At 33.4% G+C, this 12,327-nt stretch overlaps 2 protein-coding genes across 2 annotated transcripts; both read right to left on the reverse strand.

The window, feature by feature from the left end:
- Positions 1–1,231: 1,231 nt before the first annotated feature.
- On the reverse strand, positions 1,232–3,145 carry LOC130644389 (uncharacterized). The gene has a single exon (XM_057449980.1). The coding sequence runs from the start codon at positions 2,667–2,669 to the stop codon at positions 1,245–1,247; it is 1,425 nt and encodes a 474-aa protein (XP_057305963.1). The 5' UTR covers positions 2,670–3,145; the 3' UTR covers positions 1,232–1,244.
- Positions 3,146–5,170: 2,025 nt separating this feature from the next.
- LOC130644387 (uncharacterized) lies at positions 5,171–12,105 on the reverse strand. The gene is made up of 3 exons (XM_057449977.1): positions 12,006–12,105; positions 7,917–11,430; positions 5,171–6,727 (listed from the first exon to the last, which is right to left on the reverse strand). Exons 2-3 carry the CDS (start codon positions 11,407–11,409, stop codon positions 6,684–6,686), a joined length of 3,537 nt encoding a protein of 1,178 aa, XP_057305960.1. The 5' UTR covers positions 11,410–11,430; positions 12,006–12,105; the 3' UTR covers positions 5,171–6,683.
- Positions 12,106–12,327: the final 222 nt, after the last annotated feature.

Consider the following 12,327-nt stretch of genomic DNA (forward strand, 5'->3'; position numbering starts at 1 on the left):
CTAGGGGAAAGACAAGGAGCTGGGTAAAATGAAGAAAAGGGATATTTTAGGAATATAATTTAAGAACTCAGGATGTTTCCTACTCTGCAGATTTGTTTACAAAATGTTCAATAAAAAACGTTCGATTGTCTTCGAAAATTCGAAAATTACAAAACGCACTGAGAAAATTATGAAATGTTGGATGAAATTTAACTTTATCCAACATAAAAGTGTGTTGGATGAGGGAGAAAATGTGGGATAAGTTTAAACGATGTCCAGCTTTATCCAACCCGATTTTTTTCTTGTTTTTTTATTTTTTAAAAAATATAAGTCAACCCAAATGAATCCAACATTTCATCCAACATGTAAAATGTGGCACGTTGGATGCATTTGAACCCACCTTAAAGGCAGAGGCAAACCAGTCCAGCATTTCATCCAACACGCTTCTCCCATGTTAGGTAAGATTTTAGGTTTGTGGGGCAAAAAATATTTTTTGTCTTCCTTATTTTTCTTGTAACTGGCCTCTTTTCCTTCTTTTGAACTTTTCTTCGATATAACAACCTTCAACATTCCGTTAATAAATTCAAATGTTTTCGAACGACGTTTCGAACATTTAAACGTTCGAAATTCACAGAGTTTGTAGATGCTGGACATAACATACCACCAAACCTACCCAACATGAAAAATGACGTATTCCAAAGACTTTCTTTGATCTTGCCGAAATTGTTAAATAAAATGTTTTGACAGCGATCAAGCTTCATCCAACATCATCCAACACAATTTTTTCCTTTTTTTAAAAAAATGCGCAAAAACCAACACTGGTTTGCCTCGGCCTTAATGAGCAACTGATATAACATTTGAGAAGCAGTGCAGGCCAGCGTGAATAGGCCATTTTTAATATTCTGAATCCGGCTAGCTATCTATTATATTTCAACATGTTGACCTAGACCTTGAAGACAAGCCTACAGACATCAGATTTATTTATAACATATTATAAAAGTTTAAGTGTAAAAAACACATAAAATACATACATCGGATTGCTCATGACAATAAAACATTATACAGTGACCTTGTTCCAAGGGCATTTTGCCTTGTTGATAGCGGCGAAGAGATCACTGAAATAAACTACAATAAACCCAACAATCAAACGGTTTACGATAAAAACATTTGCGGATTTTTTTGCGATACGATAAAACGGTATCATAATAAATGTTAATTTGTTTGACGATAGAAAAAGGTGATTTGAAATTAATTTTTTTCTGATGTTATCCCAACATAATTGAAGATAAGAAAAATCCATTCTTGAGTGATCTTATAACTAGATCGTGCTTTCCAGGCTGTACACGTGTGGCTACTGCGGCTACAATGCTTCCATAAGCATATTTCTCCGTCTCGATGACACGACTGTATTTACTATCCAAAAAGAATACCGCACCACCAAAGTTGGAATATGAACCAATTAAAATCATCCAATCTTTCAACGAGCTTTCCACGTGGTTCGGTACGTTTATTTGTAAATGCAACTCTACGTTGGGGTTTTTAGTTCTTAGTCCTTCAGTCTTGTCCTTACGTACCAAGAAACCGTGAGCGGTAGAAATGACGAAACCATCGTTACGAATTACGCGTAACATTTTTTTACGATTATGAGGCATTTGACCACTACTGGGTAAATTAAACGTGAAACAAATTGAGTCTTCAGCAACAAGTTGTGTTTTAATAAAAACTGGTTTCGGTATCGGTTCAACGGTTATTTCAAGTAAATTTAAATCTGTTGAATCGGTAAACTTTTCTGACGTTGTAAGAATTATATCATCGATAACACGCAAAAACATTTTACGAAACAAATGAATCAATAGATACCCCATTTGCGCATGGCCAAGAACACTAGGATGGGATGAGTCTCGAGCGAAAAGCTTTTTAAAACTCAACCTCTCGGTTGCAACGAGTCTTCTACAAACTAGCTGTCTCCAGCTAACAGAGGGGAGTTTATAATACATCGATAAATAATTTGCTCCGTCTGATTCCAAGTTATTACACTCCAATTCTTTCTTATAATCCTTTCCGCGAAAAAAATGAGCGTATATTACACCTGGTTGTTTTTCTAATCGCAAAATACTTCGTGTTAACAATTCTAGAGGTAAAGTTGGTGGAACGTCTCGGTTGTCAAATCGGTGGTAATCATTGGCAGACAATTCCCATATCACTAAATCTGTTTCATTTCCTTGAACATAATTTTCTAAACAATACGAGTAAAAATCACTTCCAATTGCACCAATTGCAATATTTCGCATCAACATCTTTGAACCAGTAATTGGAAACACAACGTCGTTCCAGAATTTTTTCAACGCGTAAAAAAATATTTTATCTTCGTTATTATCCTTATATAATGTCGCCCCAGCAGATATCGAACCCCCTAGCACAGCTACTGTTATGTTTTCGCCATTCACAGCACGATAAAATACGTTCTTGATACGATTAGCTAACTGGTGCGGGCTATGCACTGAACGGTTAACAGCGGCGTAGTGAATTCCTAACTCAGGTAAGGACCTATAAAGATCTTTATACAACCATTCATGCATTGCATTGTTAACCAACTTGTCTTTTAATTTATACAATGTGTTTATAGAAGAACAACCGAAGAATGGCAAGAACAACAAAAGAAGCAGGGGGTATCGTTCTTCTCCCTTCATAATGGTGCAAACATATTCCAATGAAACACTTCGCTATCGATTTATGTTTATGTAATTTTTCGTAAGCACAAATTTTTTTGCTCCAACCCTACAAACAAGATTCGGTATGAAAACTTGTTCGTTAAACAAATTACTAAAAATCTATTTTCACATATCTTCACAGCTTGTTCTACCATCTTTTACGCTGGGTTAACACCTTGTCTTCATTTCAGAATTAAGATTATGCGGAAGAAATGTCTTTTTCGTCGCCATTGATATGCTTCACAGCATGTGTAATGGGACGTGAAATGTTTGATAGCAGCTTTTTATGTTGGAAGGTAATCAACCGAGAAATTTAGTTTTATATTTTAAATAAGAAACGCACCTTTAAAGTGAATTCAGATTTAAAGAAAAATCTGACGCTATTTTTTGAAAAAAAAATACGAAACGAAAGAGAAAAGCTAAATTGATTTTAGAAAGAGAATTTAATATTTTTTTTACACATTGTTTTTCATAACAAAGTTCGTATTAAGAAATCGGATTTTCTCGAACATCTGTAAAAACATCCCCAAATTCTGAATCCATCTTTTCCCCCTTGTACGCACCCAAATGATTTTACTCTGAATTTAAAAAAAGAAGTCTAGATCTCTGTCAAATCGGACCAGATACAAACCTGTCCGAAAAGCATTTTTGCACGATGACAGCTACTAACATAAATGAAATATGCAACATCGGTGACTTTTTTTACGTTTTTATCAAAATACATGTCAACTACGAGTCCATCCATGTTCACATCTGCTAATAAAATGTAAATTGTTTTACTTGACTTGTTATTGTTTCGTCAACTAAACTGATGTTATATGGGAAAACTGCAAAATGTATTTTACTTTAAAAATATTACCACTCATCTGTTTAGTCATTTTCATTGAATATATGGTCAAAGTTAGTTTAGGCTACGTTTCGACATCTACAGCTGCCATCGACTGGAAATGATCGAAATTATATTTGTCAATATTAGTTGAAGAGATAATCAAAGGATTGAAATCAACCAATCAGATTACAGCAGTTAAAGTAATTTACTTTTTTACGGACCCGGATAAAAACAATATATTGATTAAAATCTTTGCTTTAGCTAAAAGTTCGCTTAATGTTACGTTCCTATTTCTAAAGGTTTGCTTTATGCTAAGTTTTTCTCGAAGCGTTTTATATTCTCTTTCCGAAGTGTGGATAACAATATTTCATTTGATAGTGATATGAGTGTTTTTTTCTACACTATTTATGATTTCTTTCACCTTTTGTTGCTGGTCAACCGAACTCTTGGTCATGATCTTTTTATTATCTCAGTAAATATGATCATTCTTCCAGCTATAGTCCACAATCTCATTATTTGTCTGTTTTTGCAATGCGTACACGTTGCTTAAACATTCGTATGGTTATTGTCTCTGGTATATATAACATACACACTGTAGCTCTTGGATCATTTTCTGCATTCTCTCCGTTAACGTTCCTATCAGTTCTGTTCCTGAGTTCTCTTTCAAGTAAGGCATTGTTTTTGAGCATAACTCTTTCTTTCAGTAAGGTCTGTTCAGTCATGAGTACACTAAACTTTCCTTGCAGAACATTTGATAAGAAATTGTAAAGAAATATTCCTGCCTCTCCAAAATTTGCATCCAGAATTGCTGTATATTTTATCAACAGTAACTTACTGTAAGGGGACGAATTATCTGCAAAAGAAATTTTTGTGGAACTTTTTTTTGCGGAACTTATTCAAATCCGAAAAAAAAATTCCACATCTGCAAAAATTTATTTAGCAAAATGTTCTATTCCTGGTATGTGCAACAATTTCTTCCACAAAATTTTTCATTTTTTTATACTTTGATTTTCTTCAAAAACTCGTCATTTCTTTATGCCTTTATTTGTGAAAGCTATGTCAGACAAAATACCGATTTTGCCTGTACCAAAATTACTATGGGAAAATATTGTCATCTGCACAAATATATTCCATAAAATCCATACAAACTATAAATTTTTTCAAAAACATTTTATGTTTATCACAAGCCCCAATAAAAGTTAAGAAAAGTCACAAAATTCCGGCATTAAATTGCATGCGTAACCAAAGTTAAGAACTTGATACCCCTTTCCTCGTGCTAATTGAGATATGCATGCAAATTCCTTATTCTGATTGAGTAGTAATTATTCTCACTGAACGAACAAATTCGGCCAACCAATCACATTTAACCTTATTCTGCAACCTCGTCCCCAGGGTATTTTGTCTTTTTGACACCGTGGTCGTTAGCCGTCAAGTAAACGCTTCTGGATAATGCACATTGCAAAAATTATTATATCGCAATTTTTCGCATTTTTTGCTGACGTTTGTAAAGTTTTTTGGCAATCAGGCAGTTCCTACAGTAGACATGTCACTCTTGTCCTCTTTGCTTCCTACGGATCTGATCTTTTATTTAATAGCAGGAAGCAGGCTAATTTTCGTAACTATGGTGACGGGACAGCATAAGACGAAGCGACAAGGTGTAATGCTGATATTTAAATTATATAAAAACTTAGAAATTATATTTATGAAATATGCAATTAAAAACCTAAAAAATATATATACATGTTTTAACGAGGTTTTATAAAATATTTTATTTTGCAAAAATATTACTAAATCAAAATTATGTAGTATTTTAAACAACAATAGATAGAACTTAGCAATAGATAGAACTTAAAGAGAGGATGAAAGAAATGGTATGAAATGTCAAATTTAATTGTCGTATTAGACTTGCTATGCCAGTAGCTATGTCTGTTAAAATTTGTAAAAAAAATAAATGCAATCACTTGGAAGTGGAAAAAAACATTTCAAAAAATTGTTTTTCTATTTTATGACTTTCCGTTAAAAAGATAAAATGTCAAAAAGCAAAGAAAACTACACGAAAATATACTTTACGAACGTATGTCAAATGTTTACACATGTTTACACATTTTTTTTTGCAAAAAAATATTACTAAATCAAATATAATCTATGTACAATTTTAATCTATTTTTGCGCCATTTCAAGCGACAGTCGTAAAAAGTATTTTCATTAGAAGCCATAATAGAGAGCTTACAAAACAACAACGGTGACGTCGTGACGCCAAATTATTCTACTGCGCAAGCGCTGGGCTGGGTAAATCTACAACCGTTTTCTTTATGGCGGACTGACTTGAAAAGCTTTATTCTCACGAGAGAACGTGACTTTTGCGTTGTTGTATATGGGCTTAAAAACTTAATTTATAAAGATATACCAGAATTTTTAAGATGATTTGTACATGTGTTTTGTTGTATATCAACATATTGTTTGCATATTTATATTTTTGGAAATTATGTAGCTCCGTCTTTCCGACTAAATCCTTATCTACAAATGTTATTTATGTTATATATTTTGTGATTTTAAAATGTCCCCTGTTTAGTTACCACTTAAGAGGTCGCTGTTGTCGTTGTTAACTCGTAAGCTCCGTAATTTATTTTAGATACAACTTATTAAATCTTTGTTTTTTTCATCGCCTTTTTCAATGCTTCAAAATCCTACTTTTAATAACGTTTCAACATAATATGATATGAAAAAAAAAACAGAAAAAGCTACGTACCTGTCCTTTATCCTGAAACAATACAGTGCTAGTTTATTCGAACTAGATCATACTGCAGCCTTTTCTATACTGCAAATTACATTTTAAATTTTAATCATGCAAACTCCTAGCGCAAAATTGATCGCAAAAAACTAATTTCTCCAACTTTTGTTTTCAAAATTTTTTAAAAAACAAATTGTACATGAAAAAAATACACAAAAATTCAGAATAAAACTCGTTTGTCTTAACTTCTTTTTGACCGTGTAAAAGAAGTGTTATTCAAAAAGTTTTTGTTGCACAACTTGTTGCAATATATGGAATTGGTCTGTCAGATTATACATTGACCGGAGAATGTATAATAAAAGGATTTAAACATTACTAGCCTCAAGTTCAAATCTTTATATAATTTACAATGAAAATAAATTCGTACTTTTCTTTACTCGGTTTCGTCATCTGTACAAACGCAAGCTTCAAGAAGAGCTGAAACAAGAAACAAGAAACGATTAATTCTTCCATAAAAAAAACACTTCGAAAACTGCATATTTTATTTTTTTTGGCGAATTCCGCACATTGTAATCACGTATGTGGGTTTTAAAAAAATGACGTATGAATTTTATATAAAAATTAAAAAAATCACAATCATTCGCTTTATACAGTCGTTGTTTTTGTTTATGCTCTATGAAAAATTTGACGTAGTTATACTTTCTAGGAGCAAATATCCTATATTCATCACAACCTTTGTGGTAAGTTGTTCTTGACAGGTCAAGCTTTTCACGCGTTTTTCGTAACAAGCTTCCACAATGTTCCCTTCTTTTTGTATGTAGTACCATCATGGAGAAAACGTGAACAAACGCAAGTGTGCCGAAATCTGTGCATATCTGGTAAACTTTGCACCTCGCATAGTTTCAAAGGATACCACTTTTGATAGAAATTTGAATAAAATATAAAATGGACGGTTCGTGAGTTGTATCTCCTGTCCTTTTATACCTCCATGGCTTTATCTGTAGGTTTACAGATCGTATTCCTAAGGTCCTTTTCTTTTTACAATGCTTTGTTATAATTATTCTAAGGTTCTCATTCAGAAAATTTATTTGCAAGCTTTAGAGCTTTTGACACTAGAAACTCTTTTGTTTTATTTAAAGTGGCTTAGTCTTTTTGACATTACGTACAAACATTACTTAAACTAAGATATTAAAATCCTGTCTGCCATTGAAAATTTGGAACCTGCGAGTTTTCAAGAGCTTTTTTTTTGTGTAAATTGACATATACGGACATACTGCAAAGAATCAAAAAAAAAAATAAAAAAATATAATGCATAACTTTCAAAAAATGTTAACAAAAACTCTGAAGTGCTAGCTTTCGAAACTGCGCATTTGGAGAAAAACATCATCGCAATATGACTGGTAGGATGTTATATCAAAATTACAAGTAATAAACAAAAGAAATATTTTTATGCTAGAATAGTTCTAAAGGCAATGAAGTAATGCTTCTGATGATAGGAGGCTTTTAACGGTAATAAGTAAGCTCTCCTCCAGGCTTGACTTAAAATTATTACTGTCACTGCAAGACACAGTAAAATTACAAAGTGAAGGAGCATAACCACGGTGTCCATTAAGCAAGCTCAGAAAGTGAAAAATAACCGTAAGAAAACGGATATAACGCGACATACCTGGACGTCTATCTTTCGGTACTCTCCTTCTTATCAATTTCCATGCAAGAAAAATAAAAAAGAGGACCAAGGGTGGCCACATCAACACTTGCATCACATCATGCAGAATTTCGTCCATTGGATCGAAGGTATAGAGGCTTCGTTTACCATTGCTAAGTAAAGCTATCGCTGATAAATTCACCAACACAAACATGTCAAAATTATTGATGCGATTTTTTTTGTATGGCTTAAGGACTGAAAAGATAGCTAACACAAAAATGCAAATAACAGCCAATCGTGTCAGTTGGGCCTGATCTTTGGGAGATAATATGGAAACAGCAAGTAAAATACAACGACATACAAAATAGTAGGACGGAAAAAGCTGACTAATAAACGTATCCTTGAAGCAATAATTAAACAAGTCAAAAATTGGCTTGAAGTGTACGAATTTGCAGGAGAGTATTAAGTTTGCGAACATCAGTAATAACGGAAATCCAATCACAACAACAACAAGAAATACAATGGCAATTGATCCAATGTAAAGATGCTCATCTTTAAAAAACCTAACATCGCCATAAATGTACAATCGTGTGGAGTTTTCAGATGTATCTACAACACCTTTATGTAACAAGCTGAATGTAATCCGTGTAATGTCGCTATATGCCCAGGTCATCACAAACACGAAGGCACGAAGACACTTTGTTTTATTGAAATAAAAATCTCTTTTGCAGGTTCCGATTAGGGTTATTACACCCAACCAAACTATCATTATAAACGGTATGATATAATTAAAAGCCATTTTTTGCATGTCGTTGAAGCCGTCCCAAACACATATTGATGAATCCTCTGACACGTGAAGTCCATCTAAGTTTATTATTCCACTAAAGAAACGCATGACAGGATCATATTTCTGCGTTGGTGTTCTCGTTAAATGGGCAACTTGGTAGAAAAAAAATATAACGCTTATATAGTTGTCATAAATGTCAAAATTTGCTAACAACACAAATACAATGATAATGCCAAAAAATATTACCAAGGAGGGTACCAGCCAAATAATAAACCACCATTTTGCTCTGCAATCTGCACATCTTTCTGATCCAAAGGTGACAGAGTAGTTTATTCTACATTTTCCACACAGAGTAGAATTTTGATCGCGACCGTTTTTACATTGGTTATATTTTTGATAAAGACATTCTACTTTATTGATAGAATTATTTGGTGGTTTGCAGTCATCATTACAATAACCCTGGGGACAATATAATATTTTCTCCGCATCATGCTGTTGAGCCTCCTGATGAGGTTTCGCCCACATGTTATCAAACAAATATACATTTTCCCCGATACACTGGGAAATACCTCTCTCCAAATTTTGACTGCAAACACATTCTCTTTTGGAAAAGGAGTATCCAAATGGACAAGATAACAATTGAATATTCTTGATTGTTCGCGCTTGAGCTTTCCCGGAAGAACTATGAATTGTGACATTAAAAATCTGCCTTCGACTATTAGACAAAACAGTCAATTTGATTTCTTCATTAGTAACAACAAACCGTGTAAAATCATTCCTAAGAGACATACCACTGGGTGACAACCTTATATCAACAGTTGCTAATACTGACTTCAGCGTTTCATCAATCACCTTCATTTTTGGTTTAAACAGTTTTCCAGGCCAAATGTTTTCCCAGTATTGATCGTATAGAATAATGTCTAAGGGGTCAGTAGCAATGGATTGATGCGATGTAAAATTAAAATGTCTCCATGCTGTAAAAACAGCGGATGCATTTTTTTCATTATTGCGTAAACAATCTTGCAATGTTGTGGCATGTATTGCATTTCCGTCTTCTTTAGACGCTACGTTGTCAATAAAAGTTACGTTTCCATTGAATGTATCCGCAGATGTGTTTTTAAATAATAAGAAGCAGTTATAAAGATGTAGGTTTTGTTGGTACTTGAACTTTATCTTTGGACCTGACTGCTTCATATAAATTGCACCTCCTTTGTTCGCTGTATTTCCTTGGAATAAAAGTTCCGTTAAATCTGTGAGATAAATTTTAGAATGCTCATACAAAGCTATAGCACCACCTGTGTCACCATTGTTGCTTACAAATGTAAATTTTCCATCTACAGTTAAGGTACTATAATCCAATACAAGAACTGTTTTATAATTGCGCAAGGCTTCATTGTTACCACCAACAGCGATCTTGCTTCTATATGAATATAAGACACCAACGGCAGTTTCATTCACAACAGCCTCTCTTGTTGGATAGTTGTTCTCCTTAAACTTTAAATTTATAAAAGAAGCAGCAGATTGCTCCAAATACATTGCTGCCCCTAACCGCGCTTGATTTACTGAAAAAATGCATTCTGTGAAGGTTAAATCGACTGATTGCTTAAAGAAACCATCTGAAGATAAAACACGACCACGGTATTGACTAAACCCACCTCCAACCCTAGCATAATTTGCCTGAAAATCAGTTTCCGTTAACTTTACAACATTATTGGAGAACAATTTATTATCATTATCATCAACAATTCTCATTCCTCCTCCAGATAAAGACGCATTGTTTTTAGCAAATAGGGTGCCTTCTGTAACATTAATTACGTTGTTATTCGAATATTTTCCAAAACTAACATATAAGCCAGCCCCCCATGAAGCCCTATTTACTTCAAAAGTACCTGTTCTAATAGTGACAGAATTATTGTTGGCTGATCCCATAAAAAAGATGGACATGCCAGCTCCGCGACCAAAAGGTGTATAGTTCTCAGTATCAGCTGAATAGCTCTCTCCCACATTACGAACATAATAGCATTCATGAAAATCAATCATGTTATTTGACGCTTCTGCATGACTGCTAGATGTATATTCTAAATAAACTCCGCCTCCAGATGTATAACCATCATAAACTTTACCATCCGAAGTAACGAACGGAACAGGAGTGTTTGACTCGAAGTGTGATTTTTGAAACCTTATAGGTCCTCCGCAGTCGTACATTGTAACTGCATAACCCATACTTCCAATAATGTGTGTTTCAGAAAATAATATATTGTTTGACTGTTTAAAATGCAAAGCCGTTGATATATAAGGTATGTGATTGGTCCCGTCTGGTGGTGCAGATGTTGATGGAAATTTACCTCCGCATCCAGTAAATATTATATTGGTAATAGAAATAGAGGAGGAGTTTTCAAATGACAATCCAACAGAAGCATTCTCATGATTGCAGCAACAATTAAAGTTATTCCCAATCAAAATAAAGTTATGTACATTAAGTAATGGGATAGTTTGATATAAAGTTTGTGATTCAAGCAATTTTATACAAGTGCCATTTAAATTTTTTTCTGATAAAGCTGAAGTTAGATTGGGGCATATCATATGTCCTTTGTCTTGTTCGCACTGTACTGCACCAGCCTTGCTAGTGACAATGATGACACGAGTTGACGAGTTACATGACATCTTATCCAAGCAATGACATGTGTGAACGAATAGTATGAACAGCAATAACTTTGTCGCCAGCATGATTGAAATATTTACACAGTCCTAAATGACCAAAAAAAATTTTACCATGCAGCATGTACCAGAAAGGATAAAACCGCATACTAAACACCTGTCATGTGCAGCAACTCCTTATTTCAAGGAGTTGCTGCACATGACAGGCAACAACACAAGAGAATAAAATTTGCGAGAAATAACTGTCAAAAAAAAAGAATTTTCACGAGAAATATTTTTCGCAAAGTTTCCTAATTTAAAACGTTTTAAATAACTTTTTTATTACAAGCCATAAAAATACCTATATTATGTATAATGCTGTGCAGATTAGAAGAAAGCGTTAAATGTTTTTTTTTTCAAGTAAAGAAATCCAAATTTTTGCCAAAGCAATTTTGCTGCTAATTTTTGCGGAAATTAATTTTCACAAAATTAATTCCCGAAGGTACATAATTTCTAACTAATTAAAAAATCTAAAACACCTTAAGATGTAAGTGGAAAGTTACATTATTTAAAGTAACCGCTAATGCAGTTGTTTCTCCTAACTGATAATTTCCCATTTAAAGAAACACTCCACTAAATTTTACGGATGCCGAACAAGTAGTACTTTAAATAAAATAGATTTTTACCAAGATAAGGAAACAATCGGAAAAATAGATGCCAGTCTTTAAACTATAAACATAACATACAAATAATAGGAATATAAAAATAAGTAAAATACATATTAGAAATACATCTGTCTATCGGGAAAGCTACCCTTGTGTGACAATACTATTAACATAAAATAACAAGATCGTGATTTAAATTTTCACAAATTCGAGAAGCTGTTACACAAGAAGTTATGATGTAATTAACATTGCATCAAATACACTTTTTTTTAAAAAATTCCTCTGATTTGCAGTGATGTATAAAAACACGTTATTGTTTCACACATGAACAAAAAGCAGATAA

Source organism: Hydractinia symbiolongicarpus, chromosome 5 (assembly GCF_029227915.1).
Source record: "Hydractinia symbiolongicarpus strain clone_291-10 chromosome 5, HSymV2.1, whole genome shotgun sequence".
Classification (NCBI taxonomy): Eukaryota; Metazoa; Cnidaria; class Hydrozoa; order Anthoathecata; family Hydractiniidae; genus Hydractinia; species Hydractinia symbiolongicarpus.

Excerpts from the sequence above, each read along its gene's own strand:
- LOC130644389 (XM_057449980.1), bottom strand. The coding sequence starts at position 2,669 with ATGAAGGGAGAAGAACGATACCCCCTGCTTCTTTTGTTGTTCTTGCCA.
- LOC130644387 (XM_057449977.1), bottom strand. The coding sequence starts at position 11,409 with ATGCTGGCGACAAAGTTATTGCTGTTCATACTATTCGTTCACACATGT. Across the intron at positions 6,728-7,916 it reads ACCGAAAGATAGACGTCCAG|CTCTTCTTGAAGCTTGCGTT; the intron begins GTATGTCGCGTT and ends TTCTTGTTTCAG.